The sequence below is a fragment of the Eurosta solidaginis genome, chromosome 1 (genome assembly GCF_040869045.1).
Source record: "Eurosta solidaginis isolate ZX-2024a chromosome 1, ASM4086904v1, whole genome shotgun sequence".
NCBI classification, from domain to species: Eukaryota; Metazoa; Arthropoda; class Insecta; order Diptera; family Tephritidae; genus Eurosta; species Eurosta solidaginis.
In genome coordinates, this window is record NC_090319.1 from 385932713 (window position 1) to 385958933 (window position 26221).

Genomic DNA, 26221 nt, shown 5'->3' on the forward strand with positions numbered 1-26221 from the left:
AAAACATTTATTTTACAAGTTTTTACTCAATTTGAACAATATAAGAAATATTTACGTCAAGAGAAAAATTTTATAAGCACTTTATGTGCACAAAAAATGTACTTATATATTTGACTTTAAAATTTGTTTAACACATCCACTCTCGCTGATAGTTACACTCGGAAAATCTGGTTGGATATTATATTTTGCATAGAGATCAAACAGAAAAGGATTTGGCTTTGCATTGAGATCAACGAACCTGCTGGAATTCTAAACAACGATGGGAATACAGCAACGCAATAGGTTAAACATGAGAGAAATGTAATAAGTCGAAAAATTTCAAAAACGCTACGTCATCAGACTTTTTTTTCAAATTCGATTACAAATACAACAATTCCGGATTGCGGGATCTTGGCTCATTCGATTATCGTGATGCGCATTCAAATTTGCGACATGAACAATAAATGGCCTAGAGAGTCTTACACCCCTATTATGAATTTTCATACGATAGACGATAAACGCTTGCTAGCGTATCGTAAAAAATCAGCTTTCATATTGCGATTTCCACACGCCCGATAGATGCACTATTGTGAATGACAGCAGAGTTTTGTTTACAAATTTTTGTGAATATATACGAAACAGATAGCAAAACAAAACGTAAATACTAACAATTCAATTGTCTTGTACGTAAAAGTGGCAAACATTTTTAAAAGCTGTAATAATAAAATATTTTCTACTACCTATGTATGTTGCCTTTTATAAAAACTCAAATGAACAAATTGACGAAACTTGCATAGAGCCATAGAAAAAAGAAAATTGAGAGATGCTTCCAATCTTCTTGAAATGAACTCTACACTGTAAGCACTCGACATACTAAGAGTAAAAAAAGTTTAATAAACAAAATAGATTTCAGTTTATGTGTTAACAGAGGTAGAAGCATAGCGGAACGATACAAGGTGGCAGCATGGAGACATACCTACAAACATAAATAAAAATTTCATGTACTTTGTTTTTGTAAATTCGATGGACAAATGACAAAATCGTACTGCGCCGTATTTTGATGTATCAAATCAAAAAAGCTTAAAATCAGCTGTCCCATGCTGCCACCTTGCGCCATGGGTAGAAGGCAGTTTGCGCGCCCATAAAAATAGGTCATCCATTTCAAATATTTTGAACATAGTGTACAAGTACAAGTGTGTTGACTTATCTGTCAAGGATTCTGACAGGCACTCGCTGGATTCGGAATGACAGCGAATTCAAAATGGATACCATTACCGAGTGCGCCGAATGATTGAAAAATTGAAAAAATCGATACGATTGGTAGTCAAAAATGTTGTCGTTGAGACCAAAAATGCGACTCTAGACCTGAGATTTCCATCAGGTGAGCGAGGCTGTTTGTAGTTTTGACGTTTATCGCTTAGTGAACACACTTGGTATAGGTACACTATGATTTTGAAGGTTTGTGCCACTTTAAGGCTTCTTGCCCAGGGTGTTGCAACAGAGTGTTGGGAATGAGGCTTTAGTTGGGTCCTTTGGATTTTGTAATAATTTTATATTTACTTTTATTTAAATAGCTCCCAACGTATCGTGCAAAAATTTATCAACGATGGCTAGCGTAGAAAATTGTACAGTTGATGCGATAGTTAGCGTATGGCAATACCACGATAAACGATAAACGCTAACGATCGGGTTTCACACGCTAGCATTTATTTCATAATATGGTATAACAGATTGCAAGCGTTTATCGTGTATCGTATGAGTTCATAATAGGGGTGTTAAATGAGTAGAAAATATAGTACCGCGCCGGACGCCGCCGCCGCCGCGCCAATATTTATGACATTCGGCGGCGGCGTGCAAAAACCGGCTACAATCGGCGTATATCTCTAGTCGGATGCCAGTGTTACCATCGGCTGCCAGTTGACGCAGTTTACGAGTTTAAGGCGTAAACTACGGGACGCCCTTGGACGTGAACAGCAAGGAACCACAAAAGATTTATAAAAGTTATGTGGACGTCGGGTTCTGGGATCAAGACCAGAACAACCTGTCCGATGCAACCATCCATTACACTAGACACACTGAACAGAGTATGACCGTCCTAAAAAGATTCTTTTCCGGCAGATGCAGCAAAACCATTTCTCAGGACCGGGGTCAGGCGACGGACCCGGATTGGATTCGATACCTTCCCGGAGCAAGAGAATATGGAGCAGTCCCGCTGCAAGGAGCTGCTGGGAGGATGACAATTTGTGGGAGGGACGCAACAAATTAAATGGGGTTACACTGAAATGACAGTCCTTGGTCGGGAAAAATCCCCGAGTCGCTCCGGTACATAGAACCGACTGCCTTAGGAAGCGTCATCATATATTATTCTTTTAAATTGTTGGAAAGCCTAATTTTCATCTCACATACAAATTTTTATTGGGCTATTGCAGTATATCAACTTGACTATCAGCAACATTCCATCGATTAAGTGGCTCTTAGCAATACTACTGTTACTACTTGGCGGCTGGAAACCATCCTCTAAATTATTTCCATGTTGTTCCCAAGGCACAATGTCAGCTTAGCAATCCAATGGAGAATCACTCTTGCCGCCAAGTTCTACCTTGTAATCCTACCCATACTCCAATTGAGAAATAAAGTGGCCTTAAAACAATCACGCACTATACTTTCGTTATCACTCTCGGCGTGTCGAAACAAGATGGAATGACCTTTGGGGCATTGGTTATAGTTCCCGAAACCACAATAAATATAAAAGAATTCAGTCAACGGTGATTTATTTTTATTGGATTTTTTTTTTTTATTTACACTAAACTATACTCAATGGAAAAAAAATTGTACGAATTCCGGTGGACTATAACAAATGTTTATGAAACTAAGCATTTTGTTTACAAAACTAAAATAAAATAAACAATCTTAAATTAAACGAAAAGTTTAGCAATGACAGCCATTAAGCCAACAGCTTTTAACTCTGTCTGAATATCTGCGTTGATAACCTTGAACAAGCGTTAATACCAAGCTTTATGTACTACATATCTTTTATAATTTTAAGTATACAAAAGTAGATAGTATTACGCGCACTAAAATACTTATTCAGGGTTACCCAAAAGTTTCAAGTTTTAAAAACTATTTTCGGTAAAATCCTGGGTTTACCCTTAAATTATAATTTTTCCTTTATTGCAATATTCAACGTTATTTGGTCGAGATTATGTCATTATTTTCGATTGCATTCACTTTCGCCAAATCTTCAACTAACGTGTCAAGTAACGCTCTAAGCTCTTGTTGTGCAAACTCCTGCGGTAATGGCAACCGTTCCAATGCAATTTTTATAATTAAACATGGATTTAACACTGGACAAACAAGTAATACGCCGCGTACTAGACATGCTAAATTTTGTGCAATTTCACTTTGACATAAACGATGTTTTGCCGTGGGGCAGGGTAGTAAATTGATGCGTGAACATAAATCAGCCAGTTGTGGTTTAAGATTCTCCCAACGTGCTTCTATATCTGCCTCTGTTTTGAGTGTTTTTAGACTCTTGAACTGAAAGAATAATAGATTTGCATACGTTAAAAAATATAATTAATTATATAATTTCTTATTAACAACTTACTTTCTCATTGATGTCAATGAAATCTAAAAAGATTTGCCCCTGATTTGACCAATTTGGCACTTTGATGGTCTTGTTGGCCTCAGCCCCTTCAAATTGAGATAACAAATCATGCAAATAATCGAGATTATCTGTAGGAGAAAAATTTGAGTTTCAATAATTTAAATTTCCTTCTAAAATGCTCACCATTAATGATTGCATCTGGTGCAATATGCTGGAATATAACTTCATGCGCGAGCGCCCATTGCTTCGCTTTTAGCAAATATTTTGCTTGCATATGATGATAACCAAGTGCGCCCGCTTTAACTGCTTTTGCGTAATCAATCCATTTTTCGGGTACACCCAAATTGTTTATAACAAATTTTTCCTTTTCCGAAAGTGCAACATCTTTTGAAACGCTAACATAACGATAAAGCACATTTTGTACGGACAATTCACGTTGATTTCGATTTTTAATATGCAATAAAACGAATATAGCCCATTCCCAAAGATCATTATTTTCCAGCTGACTTGCGAAACCGACATGTAATTGACTTTCACTTAACTCTGAGCAATGCCGATAGCCGATTGCCTCCAAAGTTTGTAAAAGTAACCAGCTGTAAAGGAAAAGAGGTAAACGCAATTAAATAAGCAAAAACCAAAAACCTCATATTTTAGACCACCTCAAGCGATAATCCATAGGATCAGCGGTATGTGTTGCCGGATTCAGTAAACTCTCCATAGGGTGACTGCGTTTTGAAAACAATTGCAGCAAATGGTAACGCAAATCGTATAACGCATATTTTTCATTCAAATGACTTTTATCTATATAACAAGGTATTGGTGGTAATGAATAAAATTCCTCCGATTTAAATGTCTTTTCATAAGTCAAAAGTGCATCTGTGATCGAAGCTGTCGGCGACGAAAGGTACCACAATTGAATCTATCATATACAAACAACAAATATTTATTTTGAGAATATACCTTAGTGTAAAAGTTGTGTCACTTACGGCCAAAACTTTTATCCATTCAATGCCATCTAATGTATTAATGGGTCCATGTCCTGAATCCATTAGTGCTACACCGGCAACAAGCATATACAATTTTAAGCGTTCCAATTGTATAAATTTATCGGCTTCATCCTTATGCCAGGCAGCTAATTGATCTTCTACAAGTTGGCGTACAGTAGGACCCGATGAAAGTTGAGCAAGCAATAAAGCTAAATTTGCATCATCATAACGAAATGCTAATTCACATGCTTCAGTTACTTTATGACACATCACAAGTTCCAACAAATGATCCAGATAAGTGGCTTTAGAAACATTTTTTGTCAACAAATCTTTATCGGTCAATGTATTCTCCAACCATTCTGAGAGTAAATTACGTCGGCACATAACTGCGAAATGTGAATTGGGCTCACGTCCTTCAAGTTCCTCATGCTCGCCCCATAATGCTAAGCAAAGCGACCATACTGAGACAGTATACTCTTCTAATGGTCCGATATTAATTTGTTTAATAGCTTCATCCAAATGTTTAAGTATCAAATCAGTTCCATTATCTGATTTTATCCAAGGACATTCACTACCTTCAACATCTTCTTGTAGCGAGTTACGCAATTGCAGTTCCAAGTGTGCTACAATGCTGTCCTTGAAGTGCTCATAATGCATTACTGAAGATATTTTTAAGTGTTGCAAAATTGTGGCACTGTAATCATTCGCGCTACGTCCTTTAAATATATACGGCGATACAGCGAACAGATGTTCATCTAAAAACAAGGTAAGCAGTTAACATGGACTTTTGTTTTAAAAAATGCAATGACACCTTACTTTGCAGTTCGCGATCCAGATGCTGGCGTGTAGTTGGCACTATAAGTGTATTCTGCGGCCCAAAACCAAGTTTGAAACGTCGAAAATTGTACAGTCCCAAATCCGATGCCCATTTGCCTTTCAAGTTGTGGCCTAAAGACTTTGCGATTGGCACCTGATGAGCCATCATTTTAACGCTGGCGACTTTTGGCTTCACAAAAAATTCTGGCATTTTCAATAGTTTTTGTGGTGCCACAACTGCGTCGCCATACATTATTGGAGAAGATCTCTAATTAATGGATTAAGATTGTATTAAAAACTTACTATATTTATATCAAATGTATCTTATATACCTCAGTATCAACTTCTTGTAAAATACTGATAACGGAAGCGGCAGATGAAGGCGGTAATGATGTCGGTTGCATAACAAAATCTAATTGACTCGACACATCCGATAGAGTACCGCCATAACCCGGCTCCTTCAAGAGTGATGGCGTTGAAGCAGCATTACTATTTTGAACGGGTTTGTTAAATAAAGCTGCACGACGATTTTGATTGCGGTTATAGTCATATTTATTTTCAGTTTCGGCAGGACCAGCGCCAACAACTTTGTTGTCGAAATCTTGACCGTCTTCTCCAAAAAATGATGCTTTCATTAATTGCAATTTGTGCGAGTCTGTACCAGCCTCACGTGCTAAATATGCAGTAGGACTGGTAACGCGTGGAATTTGTTGTTGTTGCGACTCATATAAATTGTAGTCATTACCATTTTCTTGAAGAAACCCTGTAAAAAAAAACATTGCTTTAACATATAATTAAACTTTGTGCAAGAAGTTTTCAAATTATTCACGTGTTTTATCCATAAGCATGAATTCTGCAGAATCATCCATAGCATAAAAATGGTCTGCGCATGCGCCGAGACTTTTTGGATTCAATGCACGAGCTGCATCTTCCGAAATCTAAAAATGATATTTTTTTTTAAATTTACAAAAATGTGTTGAAAGTCTACTGCGTTTTGCAAAAATTGATGCTTACCTTTTGTGCATTCGTTAAAGCAGCCATTGTTATTTTTTCACTATCTGTCGTAGCCTTAGTACCAACCACTACAGCTGTGGCTCCATGCGTTTCACCCATTTTAGCTTTTTTGGGGTCTGTCGGTATTCGTTCGTCTTCCTCATCGCTATCATTTAAACCATACTTAGAAAAATGTTTTACACGGAATACCCAACTTCCAGTTTCGGGACGATATTCAATAAAACGAGTATCATTTTTGTCACAAACTCGTCTAAGTTTACCCTCCCAATCCATATCAGCAAGACGATTAGGATCCTTTATTGGTTCATGTTTGGTCTTGTCATGCGGCCAGACTTGATCTAATGTAACTTGCGCTTCTCGATTTAAACCACTACCAACTGGTGGTTTGTTGTCATCATCGGGATAAACGATTATCTCCTTATTACGGAAGTGTACTTGAAATAAAAAAAAGTTTTTATAAGCTACACTGTGTATAGAAATATCTTTGAACAATACCTATTTCATCCAAGTTTAATCCTGCAACATCAATCTCTTTGCCGAAATAAACATTACCATACCCCTCTCGTCCTACAGTAAAGTTAGGTACAATGCATGTACCATCCTCGGCAAGATATGATTTAAGATCATCCAGTGAAGGAATTGTATAGTAACTAAAAATAAAAAACGTCGTATTAAACTCTATAAATTTTAATTTGCCTTCCTCTACTTTACCCAATGCGTCTCAACGTTATACCCGTAGGATGTTCTTCATATTCGCCTGCCACTTCTTCGACTACCGAACGATCCTCTGCTCCGTAGGAGCGATTAGAGAACAAGCTCTCGTCCTGATGTTCAGATAATTCCCGACGTGACGTTTCGCGGCTAGTTTGTTCCTCAAATGGGTTCTCCATTACAGTTGATACAGAGGGTCGTCCAGTTGGGGTGCCCGTTGTGCTGCTTCTCGTCGGGCGATAAGTTTCCAATGGTTTTCTGGGTACCAGATCGGTGAGTGTACTATTAAGTGGCGCGGCGCCATCAATGCTAGTGTTCAAATTTTGTTGACGTAATTTCTCCATATTATTGGGATGTAACCAAGATTCACGCCGTCCAATGTCACTTTCTCTGCCGTTATTAGCCGGTACAGGTGCAGCATTAAAATCCCCATTTTGGGTTGCTGATGGAGCCATTGGTAACTGTCCGGAAAATGATTCATTACGCAAAGCAGATGACACTGAAGTATCTGCTACACCGCCTGCCTGATGTGGTCCGACACTGGGTAAGGAGTTTTGTAAACCGGCCTGTCGAGTGGGACTTGCATTTGTTGTACTGCCAACAATCACATTAGCTGCTTTGGGCTTTATAATTAAACGTTTCGCGTTTGGTTTTAAACTAAAGGTTTCTACACTAGAATCAAACTCTTCAAGCCCTTCAAATAGAGATTTTTTTGTCATTGCGCTGGTGATGGGTTTTACACGCACTACGCTTGGGCTCGATCTCGTAGAAACTTTAAATTGGTTAGCGGTCGATTCAAGTATTGCTTTTTGAGCAGCGGGATTTGTGGCGCGTGTAGCGTCTGTTTCGTCACTTCTTTTTAAATCTTTGAATATAGGATTGTCACCATACGGAGAAGTAACTTTCGCCAATATTTGTTGATGAATTGGCTGTTGCTGTTGTTGATTTCCTCCTAAGCCACCAAGTGACATATTGCCACCTCCTAGCGTACCTGCACCGAAACCGCCCCCAAGCGTAGATCCCGTACCGAAGGCACTTGTGCCCCCACTTCCAAACATACCTCCACCAGTGTTTGTTGCACCTTGGCCTAGCGAAGAGCCAAATAAGCCACCTGGTTTAACACCCACATTTCCGAACAGTGAAGGCGCTGCAGACCCAGGGTTGAAATTTAACGGTGCTGTGGATGTTTGTGTTCCAAATGCACCGAACCCAGATGTGGCCGGCTTATTTAAAGATGAATTAAATAAACCACCGCCTGTGTTACCAAGTGAAAAGTTTGTAAAGCCCGTGTTAGCTGTTGATGTAGCGCCAAATGCAGGTGCATTACCGAAGCCAGTTGTAGCAGGTTTGGCACCAAACAAACCAGTACCAGCATTACTAGTTGCTACAGAGCCGAATCCGCCAAAGCCACTAGTATTTGCTGAAGAAGTACCCAGTCCAAACGCAGATTTATTTGCATCAACAGTTGGGGCTCCAAAAAGAGAAGTTTGTTGCGCAGGGGCTGCTGTACCAAATCCACCAAAACCTGCTTGTGTTTGACCAAACGCAGGGGCAGTGTTCGCAGTTGACGTTTGCCCAAATAAACTATGCTGAGTTTGTCCAAATGCCGGCTTAGCACCAAATAAATTTGAAGAGTCCGTGGTAGCGGCACCAAACCCAGTAGTTGCTGGTGCACCAAAAGGCTTGCTTAAGAAACTATTTTGTTGTGTGTTTGCGCCAAATGCTGATGTGCTTGGCTGACCAAATGCACTTGTACCGAACAAACTTTTATTCTCTGTTGTAGTTGCGGCTGGTTGACCAAAGAGGCCTGTAGTTGGTTGTGCGGTTGCACCAAATAATCCTGTACCGGTTGCTGCTGGTTGTGTTGTGGCGCCAAAGAAACCAGTGGTCGCGCCAGAAGTGCCTGCTTGCGGTCCCTTGCGATTAGCCATATAATCTTCTAAACGTAGTTCTTCCAATGATTTTCCTTCGTACTCTTTCATGGCTGTTATACAATGTTGTTTCGTGTTTACGTTATTCGGTTGACCACCCTTCATCAGTGTATCGGTACCAAGAGTAGGCTGATATTTAGCTATTGATGTACCGGCATTAGCGCCCATAATCATGGTGTTGCCACTGCCAAAAACAGCAGTTGGTTGAGCCTGACCGAACGAGCCAAAGGCAGATGAACTCGTAGCAGTTGCCGGTTGTCCAAACAAAGACGTAGTAGGCTGCGCAGCAGTTTGACCAAAGCCGCCAAGAGTGGCCGGTTTAACGGCGGAACCAAATGCTGAAGTCGGTGCTTGTCCGAAGAGGGAGCTTGTATTGGCGGCAGGTTGAGCAGCGCCAAACATTGAAGTACCTTGCACGCTTTGTTGAAATCCTGCAAATATAAATTACGTTTAGATATATATTAAGTACAAGTGCTCATCTTTTTTATAAAAGCTAACCTCCAAAGGAAGGTTGTGCTGTCGTAGTGCTGCCGAAGGCAGAAGTAGTATTCGCAGGTCCAAATAACCCAGTTGATTGTGGTTGGGCAGTATTAGCACCAAATAATGAAGGCGTTTGCTGCTGCGTACCAAAAGCAGGGGCAGCACCAAAAGCAGACGTTGCCGGCTTTCCAAAAGCCGATTGACCGAAAGGAGAGGAAGTGGTAGTACTGCTAAAGCCACCAAATCCAGTGCCTGTCGTAGAGGTGCCGAACGTTGGTTTAGTTCCACCAAACATTTTGTTGTATTTTTACGCTGTTTATCTATAAATGAAGAGATATTATACAAATGGCATTTTTACGACCCATGAATGCACATTTCACAAATAGTGCAACATGCCGTCGAATCATTCAATGCATGCATTTTCTTGATACATAGAAAAAATCCTACATTTCCATTCATAGAATAAAAGCACATTTAACTTACTCAATTTTTTTATAATTTTATTTCACAGAAAATCTTCGATACAAGGATAAAAAACACAAAAACCGTTTCAAGCAGAAAAATGGCGCTATGACCTTTCAGAAAATTCTGCAATTTTGACAAAAAACGGTGCTGGTAATACTTAAAACTAATCGATAAATATTACATTATCATTTTAGATTACATCAACAGCAGAGCTGTAAAACTGTGCAATCATTTGAAATTTTAAATCATTGATTTAAGAATTCTTTCTCTTCATTCATTCATTCCTTGCTAAGGAATGTGGCTTAAAAGTCAACCCATTCTTCATTCAGTAGTGGAAAAAAGAATGCACTTCTTAACTCATTCGGAGAAAGAATGAAGTAATTGAATGAAACACAAACATTTTTCAACACAGAATACACACTTTTCTAGTACAAATCAATTATAGGTGTTTTTTTTTGCAAGCGAGCTTGAAAAAAACGCTTCAACTAGCTAAACAGTTTCATTATGGCAAAACCATACAGATGGTTACTTTTTTAGCTGCTTTGACATTTCTACTTCTAGCGCAGAATGTTTTTGACACTCAACCAGAGAATTACAAAAGCAAAATACATGAAATGCGTGTGTTTGTTTGTATGTATGTCACCCTGCCGCCACGCTGTTATTTTTGTTTATCTGCACATTCGTATGTTCATTTCATTCGCTCGTTCACAATAGTGCCCTATTTTTGAATATGCAACACTATACAACACTATCAATCAGGTCGACAATTACCTAAGCGGTTTCAGTTGAAACCGCTTAGCCAACACAACTCGATTACTTTTTATTGTTGCTTTCCATGCAATTCGGTAAGCTAGCTAATGTTTTAATTGTAATAGTTTGCAACGAAATACAGCTTATGAAAAAAGTTGTACATACACAAAACCCGCTCAAATATCACATGGTTGCATTTAATCAAAGCCACTTCAAAATATCAACACAAAAATTTAATTATTGTCCGTGATGGCCAGTTTTTTCCATATTTAAATGATAAGAAAGTACGAAGAATGTAACTGGAAAAGTATTCATATTGAAAATTTCCTAAAAATTGTTAGGGTCTGCTGCTACGGTCTACGGTTACGGTCCACTTGTGAGCGTATTCGCGCGAACACACCTAGTGATGGGGCGAAAGTTGCGATAAAAAGTATCGAAAAACAAGGAAAAAAACAGACCGGCCATCACTAGCGAAAATTGCCATGAGTTTCCGGCAAGAAAAAAAGGAGGAAGGGATACAACTTCAACAGCAAAGGCGTCAAGCTCAGTTAATATACTGCTTCAGTAACTTTATTGCTCACTTCAACTGCGCCTCCCCAACGATACTCAACTAATCACAAAACACCCTCGCCGGCTGAGCGCGTAAACAGGTAAATGCTCAGAAACTAGGAAGGAGTCGATAGCGCAAAGTACCGAAACCGTTCATTCCGACAAATCTCGTTTCTACGCGTCTATTTTTGGGTGGTAATAAACCTTACACCGGTTGTGTTGTGTTGACACATTGACAAAAATGCTCGCTGCAAACCGACGAGATGTCAAACGTAATGTTTGGTCGGGGTATCGCAGATTCCTTTTCTCCCAAATTCTGACAATTTGCTACTCATTTTCATGGTAAATTCGCTCCGCGCCATGTTGAGCTCTTTGCAGAATTTGAGTTTTTTTAAGTTGCAGATATTTTCTTATTTCTGGAAAGAGTAATTTCTGTACAAACGAAAACAAATGCAACTTAATAGAAAATTACTTTTGATGATACATCACATTGGTTTAATTTAAAATTACTATGTAAATCATCTCAACAGATTTTAATAATGAAATATTTGCAATTGAGAAAAATTTCTGTACCAAAAAAAACGCGTTTTGCCGTCGGAAAAACGCGACAATGTTTTAGGTATAATTCTGGCCTTAATACTGCAGGAAAAATCTACTTACATATATATATGTGTAATATAATATATGATTAGAGTAGATAAGGGTAATTGGTTTTCCACATTGACAAGAACCTCTAAACGTTTTTCCCGACGGCAAATCACCAAAAATATATGGGCATGCATCAAGTTAGATAGCTTAAAAAGACAAATATAATCAAATAAAGGGAATAATAAATGTGTAGTGACATTTGAATAAATATTGAAGAACGTTCATTTGGAATTTGGGTGGTTGGCTCTGTATGTGTGTTGCATAAACATCGAAAAATTCAACCCTATAATATTTGTAGGTAGATATGTAAGTAAATAAGTATTTGATTACCAAAAAAACATACCTACATACATATCTCCACCTGCCGCAATCAAAACCACCCTCAAATTACACAAGTATACACGGTTTTGGATCTAGGCAACTAAAAGTAGTTTTTAAGACAATTTATGATGCTGAATCCGATTCTTCATTCCGTTTTTTAAGATTGATTCTAGTTTTTAATACAGTCAATAAATTCATTTTTAAAGATTTTTGTCAAATAATATTCATTTTACTAACTTAAAAGTAACAAATCAGAAATGAAGATTGGTGGAACTTTCCTTTTTGTATTTTTTAGTATCTGTTTCGCATACTAGAGTCCAACAGTAGTCGCTCATCATGCCCTCATCCCAAAATCCATGGTATCGTCTTTCAATTTTGGCTAGATCTTGGTGTAGCCGCTCTCCTTGTTCGTCGCTCGTATCACCCAAGTTTTCGGGAAAAAATCGAGATGGGAATGCAGAAAATACATCTTTAGAGACATTCTAGCTCCAATCTTTCGATAATTTTCCAACATATCGCCAATAATTTCCTTAAAATTAGGGGATTTGTGATTACCAAGAAACTGGTGAACGATATTTTGAAAAGATGCCCACGCGGCTACTTCATCGGGCGTTAAACATTTTTGTAAATTTTTTATCAGCCATTTATTTTCTAATATTTGGTCCGACAAATATTCCTTCTTTGATTTTTGCATATGACAATTTAGGAAACAACTTGACTAAGTACTGAAAAGCCGGTCCTTTGACGAAGTTCTTTATAAGGCCTATTTTAATGTGAAGAGGTGGCAGAAAATTGTTTTGTGGATTTACAAGTGGTTCAGCGGAGACGTTTTGCTGTCCAGGCTCATATTGAGTACGACTTTGCCATTCTTTTCTCACATAATGATGTTCAGTTGCGCGGCTGTCCCACAAGCATAAAAAACAACAAAATTTGGTGAATCCAGATTGCATCCCAGTTAAGATACCAATTACCTGTTGAAATAAATGTCGATATCCATGATTTATGAGTGTCTGCTACTCTGAAACCAAAGTAGTGCAGATACGCATCTTTGAGCGCATTTGTTATTATTTTGCCATTTTTTTATTCATATAACAACCACAAACGTAACAAAAACACTTTGAATCAACTTTGCAACACTGCCTCTCCATTTTTATTTGCTCTAATCACTTAATTTATTTTACAGTTACAGTTGAAAGGCCTTATCAAGCAGTGCCACTATTTAAAAGTTGCTATAACAGCACAACGGTGCTATCATGCGAGAACTCGGAAACTAGAATCAATCTTAAAAAACTGAATGCAGATTCGAATTCAGCACATTAAATATAGTTAAGAATCGTTCTCATCTGCTCAGATCCAAAAGTTGACCTGAATTTGTAAACTTGTGTTATTTAACCTTGTACCATAGCGGAATGATACAAATTAAATTAAAATACTTAACAGAATCATTGTAGGTTACACCTATGATGCTGCCTATCTACATAAAATTAAAATTTGCAATAATAATACATGCATTTGTGGCCAAACAGACAATTTTTTTCACAATTTTTGAATGCCACATGCACAACAACGCTAGAGAGGATTTTGAAATTTTTAATAATAATCATAATTTTAAGGAAATATTTCACAACATGGATATCAGCAAAATAACACAACTATCAGATTTTTTAATTAAAATTGAAGCTAATTTTTAAGTTTTTAAATTTTATTTTGATTTGGTGCGGTTTTATACCGTCCACCGCGCTAAATATTCGTTTAAGTAAAAAAGAACACACGCAAAAGCACATGTCAATATTGATTTGATCACTGGCATGTCAAGCAAGTTGACAACACATCCGAATTGGCTTAATCATATGATACATACTGAAAGAACATCAAGCACTACAAGAAGTGCTAGGAGATTTATCACGAAAAAGGAGGGATTACCTGGCTGTGTTGGAGCACTGCTCCTTGCCATCTATTTTAAACCCAAAAAAAAAAAAAATATTCTTCACAATTTTGACACTTTTCTTCTTTTTGTCTTCTATTTCAGCTTGCTGCTTCACTCAACTGTCACTCAATTTATTTCTCTTTCGCCGCACAATTTACGAATATATGGGCAAGAGAATTACCGATACCCTACCGAGAACATTTGCTTTCAGCGAATAAAAATGCTGCCATTTTTTTTATTTCACCGAGTCAAAGAGGATAGATATATAAGAGACGTCAGTTTGGAAAAAGTAGCGAAATGCTCGCTGCAAAGCGACGAGATGTCAAACGTAATGTTTGGTCGGGGTATTGCTGATTCCTTTTCTACCAAATTCTGACATTTCGCCACTAATTTTTATGGTGAATTCGCCCCGCGCCATGTCGGTCGAGCTGAATTCTTTGAAAATTTGAGTGTTTTTAATTTGCAGATATTTACTTATTTGTTGAGTAAACGTTTATAATATGTATGCAACATGTTAAATGTCTGACAAATATAGGATCTATACTTTATGTTTGAAATTTGGGATGTGGGCTATGTATTTACTATCAAACTAAAATAATTCTTTGCAATAATATACATACATATGTAGGTACGTAAATAAATATTTGATCATAGGGAGGCAAGCTTGGTTGCACAAATAAAACACGTACTGCTTTGACCTGCCAAATTCAATACCACCTACCCCCAACTTAACCTACCAGCTGTTGATAATTGCATATACATGTATGAAAATATAAACAGACATAATGCTACATATTTAATACTTCGACAAAGTAGTATATATACGTACATATGTCAAACATGTGGCAATTTGACAAGGCGAGAAATCTCGAGTTAACATAATGGCGATGAATTAACATTTAACTAAAAACTTATCATTATTTCATTATAGTGACTTCTTATATTTTGCAGGAGCCATTTGGCGATAGGATTATGAATAAATAATATTGTGGGATCTGTAACGCATGTCTATTAACAAGCCAAAATATCACTTTTATGTTAACTGAAGATATGTATTTTTGTCAAATTGCCACGGATATATTGGCACGACACAAAATAGCCGACAGAATATAGTTGATACGAGCTCAAATTCTGTCTTCGCTTGTTAAAAGTGTTGCCGCTGACTCCTCCTAGGATCGAGTCAAAATAAAGGGAATTTATTATTAATTATGAAATAAAGGCAATTTCATGATTTTGCTAAGATAATCCTATATATCTTATCAAAATTATTTCAAATAATTTGTCTTCAATCTTCTTTCCCTTTTCACCTAAGAAAATTATGGAAAATTCGAATAAAATACTGCTTAAGGCTTAATTAATCAGATTTTTTAATACGAAGTGTCAGTGCACATTGGTGCCAAAAAAGGGTAAAACCGCAACTTTTGTGTAGAACTGCAACACAGCCGCTAAAATGCTGTCTTCTCAACTGCGCCAACTATTTTTCGGCAGAACTAAATGAGGCTTTTCATGATTTAATATACAAAGATATCAATTTGCATCAAATGATAAAATAAAAATCTTTGAAAATTTTATATGAAAGATTTTATACAAATTTATGAAAACTTAAAATTTTTTTGATAGAAACTACTGTTTATTTATTGTGCTATAACTGGGCATTTTTATATTAATTTTTAAGACCGAATTCCCATTTCCTTAAAGGCGTATACTTTTGTGATGTTATTGTATTGAAATTATGTTTCAGCGGCTTGCGCGAGAGCATTAAAACCCCCAATATGAATCGAAGATGGAATTTATAAAATCACAAAATTTTGTCTTTTGATCATTTTGTACAAATGCTCTGTTGCCAAATTTTTCCACAAAGTTAGACAAAGTGAAGAAGAAGCATTTTAATGAATGGGAAATCAAGAGGAAGCATGGTTAAGAATGGGCAGTTGTAAAAAATTCTGATTTTTGTGCAAAGGCTTTGTTGTGACATTTCATACCAACTCTTCAGCAAATAAATTTTGTGGAAATATTGAAGTCAGGTTTCTGCATATATGAAGTATGTACATATGTGGGTTTTTGTTGTGCTTGTGTGTTTGAAGTATGGTGGTTGAAATGTATGTAGCACTTACATATGCATACCTATTTACATATGTATGTATTTATATTGAATTTTTCACAATATTTCTGCTTTTTGCTGCAATCTTCACAATTTTGATGATTTACTTGTACTTTTTTCTTCATGCTGTCAACAAAACACATATATATGTATACATAATTGGATTGATTTTATAAATACAAATCCAATACATATATAGAAGATATATCGGTTTTGTTATAATTTTTATCAGAAACCAAACACAAATCACAATATTTCTTGTCAGTGAGCACACATATTACTGCACAACACAATGGTTTTTTGTTATTTACGGCTTTAAATCACTACACTTTGCCAACTACGCCACCCACCACAATTTTCATTTTATTTCACCCACGTTTCACTACTATTCACTACATTTTTAGCTATCTTTGCAATATTTTTACGTTTATGTAAACTTTTCTTCACATTTTCACATTATTTCATGTTTGCCGCTTCACTCAACTGTCACTCATCTTATTTCAATTTCGCCGCACAATTTACGAATATGTGGGCAAGAAAATTACCGATACACTACCGAGAACATTTGCTTTCAGCGAATAAAAATGCTGCCATTTTTTTTTATTTCACCGAGTATCTATCCTCTTTGACCGAGTAGCAAACTGACGTCTCTTATATATCTATCCTCTTTGGCTCAGGTCTCAATGGAACGTAACTATTGACATAGGCAGATCTCATTGACAAAGTTTCTCGCGGTGTGGCAACACTGCGTTTTCGAACTGCAATCATTCACATTTCTGCCAACCCTACAAGAAACGCTGATAGTTTAACTAATACACTCACACTTGTAATTGACAATGCTGATCCTGCGATGACGTAAACATTGATACTCAAATTTACGTATGTTCCTTTGTTCGCACACGCATGTTCGCATGTACCCAACGACAGCCTATAATCATGAAAAAGGACTCAAACTGGGAAAGCTTCGGACACCTGGTACAGAACAAAAGAACATACAGCAGATACCATTATTCATGTGAGACAGATACATAATTCTCAACGGAATTTTATGTATGCGAGAACAGTTTATCCGATTTAATCATGTTGTCACTACTGACTGTCATATGACAATCAAATGATTATCACGGTTGTTTTGTTATTTTTTAAATTCCGCCATTTTCAACCGTCGAAAACCATATAAAAAATAAGTTTAAAAAATGAAAAAGAGAGCATTTCAAAGCTCCATGCTAAAAGAAAAAAAATCGAAAACAATATTAAAAAATACCAAAAGCTGTCGGAATGTGTGGGACCCACTCAAAAAATTGATACGCGAAAAATAATAGTGGTTAGTGGTGATTCATTTTTAAATGTGTTTCCGCATGAGGAAAGCGCTCTTCCCCTGCAAAAACGCTCCACGTCATTTTACTAGTCATTTTACGGTCATTGTGACTTTCTGCAGCGGTTATATTCATAGTCACGTTTGCATGGGCGTGATTAACTTTTGTGACCAAATTTTCCGTTTCGTTCCTATTAATGTGATCGTGCATTCCGCTCCCACTTATAGGATGTGAGCATAGCACTGTGCTGCTCACACACGTCACAATGCTCGTCAAATGGCGGTCATTTTTCCGTCATTTCACTCTACATTTTCGAGCCATTTGACAATCAATTTTACTGCGGTTTTACCATTTATATAACCGCCATATAACGTGAATTTTACCTGCAGATTTACTTTACCTGGAGCAGCCATATGAATAAAATATGAACCAAAAAAATTGAATTTTTAATATTTATTATTTTCAATATTATTATATATGTACATGAAATTGGAACTTATATTAATCCAGTTCATATAAAACAGAAGAACTTTAATAATAAATAAACTCGCTTAATTGGTTTTTGTTTTCCAATCTCTTCTAAGCGAGCAAAAAAATAATATTAAGCTTTAGACAAAACTCCAATTATTTGAATAATCTACAACTTAAAGCTTAGTAGAAATTCAGATCAAGAATATTCAAAGGTGTCGTGGATCCCATTGCTGTCGTAATTGAAGAACTTAAAAATGTACGACTATTAATTGAGTCAGACTTATTATTGTAACCCTTAGCAGGAGTATTGATTGGTTTCAAATCTAATTCCGACAGCAATCATATCACGACATCCCTTATTATATATGCACATGAAATTGTAACTTAAATTAATACAGTTCATATAAAGAAAAGTAAGTATTTTAATAATAAATAAACCCGCTTGATTGGTTTTCGTCTTCCAATTGAAATCTTTTCTAAGCGAACAGAAAATAATTTTAAGCTTTAGAAAAAACTCCAATAATTTGAATCAATTTAAATCTACAACTAAAAGCTAATTAGAAATTCAGATTAGATTTACTATTTTTTTTAAGATCAAGAATATTCAAAGGTGTCGTGGAATCCGATTGCTGTCGTAATTGAATTTGAAAGTAATAAAGTAAAGTAAAATATGAATTTAAAAATGTAGGACTAGTAATTGAGTCAGACTTATTATTGTTCTAAATCTAATCAGCAATAATTCTGCAACCCTTAGCAGAAGTATTGATTGGTTTCAAATCTAATTCCAACAGCAATCGTATCACGACATCCCTTATTATATATGAACATGAAATTTTAACTTAATACAGTTCATATAAAGAAAAGTAAGTATTTTAATAATAAATAAACTCGCTTAATTGGTTTTCGTTTTCCAATTGAAATATTTTCCAAGCGAACAGAAAATAATTTTAAGCTTTAGAAAAAACTCCAATTATTTGAATCAATTTAAATCTACAACTTAAAGCTAATTAGAAATTCAGATTAGATTTACTCTTTTTTTTCAGATCAAGAATATTCAAAGGTGTCGTGGAATCCGATTGCTGTCGTAATTGATGAACTTATAAATGTACGACTAGTAATTGAGTCAGACTTATTATTGTTCTAAATCTAATCATTCAAGCAATAATTCTGCAACCCATAGCAGGAGTATTGATTGGTTTCAAATCTAATTCCGACAGCAATCGTATCACATCCCTTATTATATATGTACGTGATATTGCAACTTAAATTAATACAATTGATATAAAGAAAAGTAAGTACTTTAATAATAACATAAACTCTCTTAATTGATTTTTGTTTTCCAATTGAAATCTTTTCCTGTGCAAGCACATCGCTAACCTGTGTTGGCAAAATATATGATTATACTGTCTTCGATAGTCGGACGAGCCGTTACTCGGCGAAGTAGAGATGACCGTTGTGTCGGTGGCAGCTGTTACAACAGCAGTTTCTAACTTTACACCATCCGTACAGTGTGATGAATGCTTCACTGCCTCATCCAATTGCTTGGCGCCAGCAATTTTTGCTGTTTGTAAAGCTTTAGCTGTAATGCAAATATATAAATGGGTTAAAGTGGTTTTCGTATGTTATTCAACAACTCACCCTATACCATCATCACGGCCTCCTCATCGATTTTGAATATGTGTACTGTTTCAGTATTCAGACCCAGTTCGTTTGATGCAATATTTCGATTTGATGAATATGTATACTATCCGTTAGGCAGACAATTAGGTGCGTTCGATTCATTCATATACTGTGGGCATTTGAGCCGTAGACGCAATTGATATATTGTAACATTTGTAAACAGTTGGGTTTCTCTGCTGTCACCATCATCACTTGCGATTTACACGCATAGATTTTTTCCACCTTGTCAGATATTGATGGAGAAAATGCGAAAGCCATATTTACCATCCAATACGGAAATGGAACTGTGGAGGAAGAAACATTTTATAAAATTTAATAAAATCAATAAATGATAGTTGTGTTAAAATGGGGTAAAGTATCGTATGTTAAAGTATAGCGAAGTTTGAATAGGTCTCATTCTTCATTCTTAGAAACATGTACGAAGGTACCTCGTAAGATATTAAAAATCCTCAACGCTTTTTTGCAATAACTTAAAAAAACTCATATTCATCAAATTTCTGTTTAACTTCCACATATCAATAGCTACCTTTACCACCAGAAGGAGTCACTATTTCTTCTACACCGATGAGCTTTGTAATAAAATAAACAGCTATCTCCCCAATCTCTCCAGTTTTGTCGCCTCGCGAAACCTGATATTGTAACCAACCAAATCATCTGTGATCTTATTTAAAACATGGCCGCGCCAAATGTCGACCATATGACATTACCCTACCGACTGTCTTACACCTTAAAATTTTGGGTGTGACTCATCAGGATCTACATTCCTCCTACACTCCTCAAATCCCTACTGCCACCTGGGGAAAGGATAAAGAAACGCTCATGACTACACACAAAGCAATTATCCAGCCGACATACAAAATGTATGCCCCGCTTGCAATGTGTCCCCACATGACACCAACCATCTCTTTAATTGTAATGTGGAACCAACGCCTCTAACACCCCTTTCATTATGGTCCCCCCTGTCGAAACAGCAAGTTTCCTTGGACTCCCGTTAGAGGATATTGATGATATTTTTCTGATCGGTCGCACCTATTGGATGGGGCGAAGCACTGCTACAATAACAACGTGTGAAAGATGGTTGCATCATTCGTTTGTTGCTCCCTGTTGCTTTGCTTATATTTTTTTTTCTCAATTTTAAACAAATTCGCAACAATAACTAAACTTTTAATTTGTTAACAAAAATAGAAATGCGAAACAAAATTTCAATTGGCAAATCAGCTGATTTCGAAGATTCGAAATTCCTATTCCCCAATTATTGTTCTCTCTAGGAGAAAATAATTGGAGGAATTTTTCTGCGGTGCTATTAAGGCAATGACCTTTGACCTCGAGTAATTTTTTTTGGCTCGAATAGGATAGATGGGGACTTTTAATTTTAATATTTTTATGGTAAACTAGAGGTCCTCACTAAAATTTGGCTTTGTAGTAATTTTTGTTATTTTAATTGTCTAAATTAGCCGTTCTAATATTAAAATCGCCACTCTCAATACAAATCAAAAAAAAAAAGTATGAAAAAGTTGTTAACGTTACAGTGCTTATGGATTCATTTTAAGAGTGCATTAAAAGAAAAAAGTTTTGTTAAGCACATTTTTAAAAAGGAAAGGTCGGTAAAAATGAGACTTACCATATATTCATATCGGCTGCTGAGTGGAATATCACCAAATCTCGGCTGCCGTTCCAAAAACTTCCTTTCTCAGAATTCGTTTGAAGAACGCCCTATCTTAGAATTTGTTTCATAAACACTACAGCTATTGTCAAAATGTGTTGTATTTGAGCTCAGATCGGTCATTTTTGAAGCCAAATCTGAGTTAGGGCATTCTTCAACCGAATTCTGTGATAGGGCTTTTTATTCAAATGTTTTCTGAGAAAGGTGCTTTTCGAAACGGCACCCGAGACCGGGTGATTTTGTTGTAGCAGTGCTTCGCCCCACCTAACTGCTACAACAACAACCGGGTGATATTCCAATCAGCAGGCGATATGGATATAAGGTTTCATTTAGTTGTCCCATTTTTACTGAGCTTTTGTTTTTGTGCCTTTCGTTTTACGGATATGTTTAGATATACGTTTTTTTATTAACTTTTAAAATAAATTCATTTTTAACTGCCGGCCGTTCAAACTCTGAACCCTATTGTATATTCTTACGATTTCAATGAGAATGATTTCCCACACTCTGACCACGAGTATGGTCGCTCGCCGGTATGCATACGTATATGGCGCTTTAGCTTAGATGAAGTTGTAAAATCTGTGAATTAACGATCAGTAAAATGAATATCATTTACAATCACAGTCTTATAAACCTTTACCCTTGTTGCAGAAATTGCACGTATATTTTCGTTTGGGTTTTGGCGGCTGCTGAATTTTAGTGGCCAAATTTTGCTTTAATTTAGCCTCCTCCTCCTTTAAGGCTGTCATATTTCGCTCCCGCGTTTCTGGATCTTCGTCTTTGTGCGTAGTTAAATGCGTGCGTTAAAGCTTTTTTTTTAAAAGCTTGTTGTCACTGAAGTTTCACTGCCTTTTTGAGCGCTTTGAAAGCTTATGTGTGATGATGCATCATCACCACCCAAAGAACTATTAGACTGATCTTCGTAATTTTCCTCTAGTATAGTAGATGGTCTGAGAAGTCTCACCATTTTCAAAGGTGAAGTTTGTAAAGTGGTATCGCCCACTATTGTGGAGTCCCACATTTTATCTTCTAGTAGTGTTACATCAATACTTTTTAAAGGAGTTTCATTATCCAATTGATGCTGCTCCTGTACGCATAAGTCATGCAATAGACGTCGCAGTGATTGTGCTTCTTCATCTATTTCTTGTAGTTCTAAGATTATATTATTAAATTTATACCACGCAATCTTATCAACTTTCAATATGTTGTATATTCACTTACCTTGTTTACAAGGGATTTTAAAATAGTTTCCATCGGCGCTGCGCTTTTTAGCATCTTCTTTAACCATATCCTTGTTCTCGCTATGTATGTACTTAAATAGTGTACTGTCAGGATCGGATGCTGTTTTATCACACATTTTTTCCAAAGCCAAAAACTTTCATCAGACGTACGTTGCTGTTGGCATACGAATATAGTTTCGCCACAAGATGCCTTAGTTGAAAAATTATAAGGAATCCTCTTTATAGTGTTTGCATTGTTGGATTTATTTTCATCCTTCATTTCAAATAGTTTGTTCATTGCATTTCCGCTAACAGCAACGTTACTTTCGTGTTGATCCACATTCGCTACATGAGGAGCTGCGCGTGCTTCTAGCAAAGTTTGTAGATCCTCCTCTAAATCCAAGCTAATGCGTTGGCAAGATACCGGCTCTTTAGCAGGCGTTGTAGCCTTTCTAAATGTGTTCGTGAATCGAGAAAAAAATGTTGAAGATATTGTTTGTATTAATTTTTAATAAGAGGTATATATTACCATGCTAAAGTGATTTATCTTTTTAAAAGTAAAGTAATAAAGTTCTACAAGCTAGTAGCTACTTTTTAGTCAAAGATTTGGAAAAATTTCAAATTCTTATATAGTAAGCCAATTTACTCTACAGTATTTAAAACATCCATCTCCATGCTCACTCGAATGGCTCATCATAAACAAGCATGCAATTTTAATGAGCATTTACCGTTGCATGACAAGTAATTTCTTGACTTTTGCACGCCAAGCTTTATTTGCTTGAAATTTTTCCAATCCAGACATTTGTATTCAGGAAAATTGAAAGAGCAACAAACATCCAAGTTATATTTTGTTGAACCACAGCAGACAAGGCGCGGTAATCTTCCAGGGTTTTCGTTACGAAATATCTTTTCCAGATAAGCTTATACCACTTGAGCACGCTACGTTGTGTTATTATTTTATCCAATAGTTTCTTAATGGTTGCCCCATCATTTGAAATTGTGGCCTTACCACTGGAATCAACAATATGCTTGTCCATATTACGTGAACCCAATGTAGTGCGTACAGCGTCCACAATTGAATGCGAGGTATTGATGTTGGATATGATGAATATTTTTTACATAAAAACTCATGTACCCAATACAAGTTCAGGCATACCGCCGATAACACACCTTTTAAACGACGTTGTGTCCAAATCACTTAGCGGTTTTTCTTCTATGATTTGTAACAATTCTTCAACAAACGTTGGATCATGTATGGGATGCGACCAAAGTGGACCGCCCATCTATATTTGGGAATATAAGAAACAATTTGGTGTGAACAATTGGTGCCAGTTAACCCTCTGAAAAAGCGACTGACGCGCCTTTTTGAACGGACATAACCGTTTAAACGGTTAAGCACCAATTAAGTAAGAAGGAAAAAATTTGATTTATTCGAGTTTAAATACTTAAGTGGGATAGTTGAAACTTACATGATTTTTATCACCGCAATGCGCACAATTTGTATTAACATTTGGTCCAGTTGGTATACCGAATTTTTCTTCCGCATTGCCTTTATCTGAGATCTTGCTTTTTACAATACCCATAGGCTGTAGCGTATAGGTATCACAACCAGTGCATTGAAATACCATTCATTGTTTCCTTTTTTCATAATATAAAGATATGGTAAGTAATTGGATTGTGGTAAAAGGCCAAAATGCTGTATACCAACCTCATGCTATATTTACACTTCGCTTGACTACTATGCATACGCACAAATACGCGTATATAAAAATTGGCAGAAATGCTCAAAAGTGGCTCAATATATTTTCCATAACGATTAGAGTGCGTTTCAATGCAATGCAATAGTATACGCAATCCCATCTCATGGCAGCATTTCATACGCAAAGGCACAGAACTATATTTGGCATTGCAGGCTTCAGGCGTACTGCCTGCCAGCACAGTCATATCATTCGCAGTTACAAGTAATGAACCCCAACTCGTCAGTGATTGTATAGCGCCATCCAGAAAGCGATTCGGACAATCATAAGGATCTAGGTCTATAACATCGAAACGCTTCTCATATGAAGTTGAAAGGTACATGAGAGTCCTATTGCGAATTTTATTATTGATTATTACAGTTAAATCACTAGCTATTGATTCGTATATCAAACCTACATTGCATCCCCTTCGCTTGGCACAATTAAATGTTCCACTCCATTGTGTCGCATATTTACGCTAATGGAATCTACTGCCACCTTAGATAGATCATTTGCAACAATTTCACGCACGCCTGCTACTTCTTTTGCATAACTTATGCTCCGTAAACCTGTTGCAGCAAGCGCTTCCAATATTCGCAGTCCATCGTCGTATTTTACACCACCAGCCGTGTATGGTTTCTTGTCATTAGCATTGCTTGCTTTCCTTTGTATTTTGTGGATTTTTATGCGCCGCCGCTTCCCGCTCTCTTATCAACCGCTTTGAGTATACATTATGTACTGAAATACTTAAATCACGATAAAATTCTTGTACTGGATTGTAGAATACGGCCCCGCCGGCAATAATTTCTGTAGTGCTTTCTTTGATCACACGTTCGGGTGCTTTGCCGTTCGTAGCGATCTGTTAATTCATAAAATTTAGGGCGATTTTGTTAATAACGCGAAACATATATTTACCTTATTTTCAGATATTTCCTCAACTTCCATTTTGGCTTTAAACTGCTGTGCATCCAAGTTTTTGTTATCAGCTGTTCGGTGGTGGCATACGCTGGCTGCTGCTTTCGTTGAACAGTGAATCGTGGAAACTGTTTCAACAGAGGAAATATTTAAGCATTAAAGATGCACAACACTGTTTTTTTATCAACGATGATAGCCAGCCTTGGGAGGTTGTTGCTGCTGCTATCGTGGCCTTGCATTACCCGGTTGCTGTTGTGGTATATACCTTGGTATAACTGGATGTGGCGTCATTGCCCCACCTGGTCCAGTTGATGCGGACCACGAACAACAACCACCACGACCTACACTGTTTGGGTTCACTTTGCTGCTGCAAACACACCTGCGTCACAATAAATAATGCAGACCATAGAGGGGTATCTCAACAAAAGAGGCTATTTTATTGCACACATAGCCGTTTTTTTACACCGAATTGTCTAATCTTTTTTTTTCAATTTTGGATAATAAATCTTAATGGTAACAAGAATGTTTTTCTTGTATGTATGTGGAAATCAAAATTCACTATTCTGCATTAGAATTGCTCACGATTATTTATACTATGCAATTACATATTTCACTTTCTTTCTTTATAAACATGCACACATTGATATGAGTTTTTTTTTGCTAAAACACACTTTAGTAGACCAAAAAATATTAAAGAATGCGTATATTAATTTCTGCAAAATGTAAATCACACAAATTGAAAAAATTTTCCACTTTTCTGCAGAATTAGAAATGGCGATTTTTTTTGCACGCAAAAATGACGTATTTTGCTATCCCTATGAAAATAATAGGTGCGAGAGAGCACGATACATTGTGGGAAAGCAAAATTTGTCAGCATGCTATTTCATTTGCACAATTTTTCATTCCAAATCGTCACCCCTGTCAAAAATTCGTGTGGC

The 26221-nt window shown here is 36.6% G+C and overlaps 2 protein-coding genes across 7 annotated transcripts; both read right to left on the reverse strand.

Annotated features, from left to right (window-relative positions):
- Positions 1-2748: 2748 nt before the first annotated feature.
- Positions 2749-10132, reverse strand: Nup98-96 (nuclear pore complex protein Nup98-96). Of its 2 annotated transcripts, none has more exons than XM_067763347.1 (13): positions 10008-10132; positions 9543-9844; positions 7114-9475; positions 6898-7052; positions 6403-6836; positions 6218-6326; positions 5721-6151; positions 5389-5656; positions 4573-5327; positions 4246-4505; positions 3770-4179; positions 3587-3714; positions 2749-3516 (listed from the first exon to the last, which is right to left on the reverse strand). In XM_067763347.1, the coding sequence occupies exons 2-13, from the start codon at positions 9817-9819 to the stop codon at positions 3166-3168; spliced, it is 5940 nt and encodes a 1979-aa protein (XP_067619448.1). In that variant the 5' UTR covers positions 9820-9844; positions 10008-10132; the 3' UTR covers positions 2749-3165. The 2 variants fall into 2 exon arrangements, with proteins under 2 accessions (XP_067619448.1, XP_067619447.1); XM_067763346.1 differs by having other exon boundaries at positions 5721-6169.
- Positions 10133-18039: 7907 nt separating this feature from the next.
- LOC137238418 (tRNA (guanine(26)-N(2))-dimethyltransferase-like) lies at positions 18040-26180 on the reverse strand. Of its 5 annotated transcripts, none has more exons than XR_010949181.1 (9): positions 25284-26163; positions 24787-25227; positions 24341-24718; positions 23467-24270; positions 22634-23084; positions 22053-22564; positions 21892-21991; positions 19711-20036; positions 18040-19651 (listed from the first exon to the last, which is right to left on the reverse strand). XR_010949181.1 is itself a non-coding variant. In XM_067763348.1 (9 exons), the coding sequence occupies exons 4-6, from the start codon at positions 24176-24178 to the stop codon at positions 22550-22552; spliced, it is 543 nt and encodes a 180-aa protein (XP_067619449.1). In that variant the 5' UTR covers positions 24179-24270; positions 24341-24718; positions 24787-25227; positions 25284-26180; the 3' UTR covers positions 18040-19651; positions 19711-20036; positions 21892-21991; positions 22053-22549. The 5 variants fall into 4 exon arrangements, 4 of the variants coding, with proteins under 4 accessions (XP_067619449.1, XP_067619450.1, XP_067619451.1 ...); XM_067763348.1 differs by having other exon boundaries at positions 24102-24270; positions 25284-26180; XM_067763349.1 differs by having other exon boundaries at positions 23361-24270; positions 25284-26169.
- Positions 26181-26221: the final 41 nt, after the last annotated feature.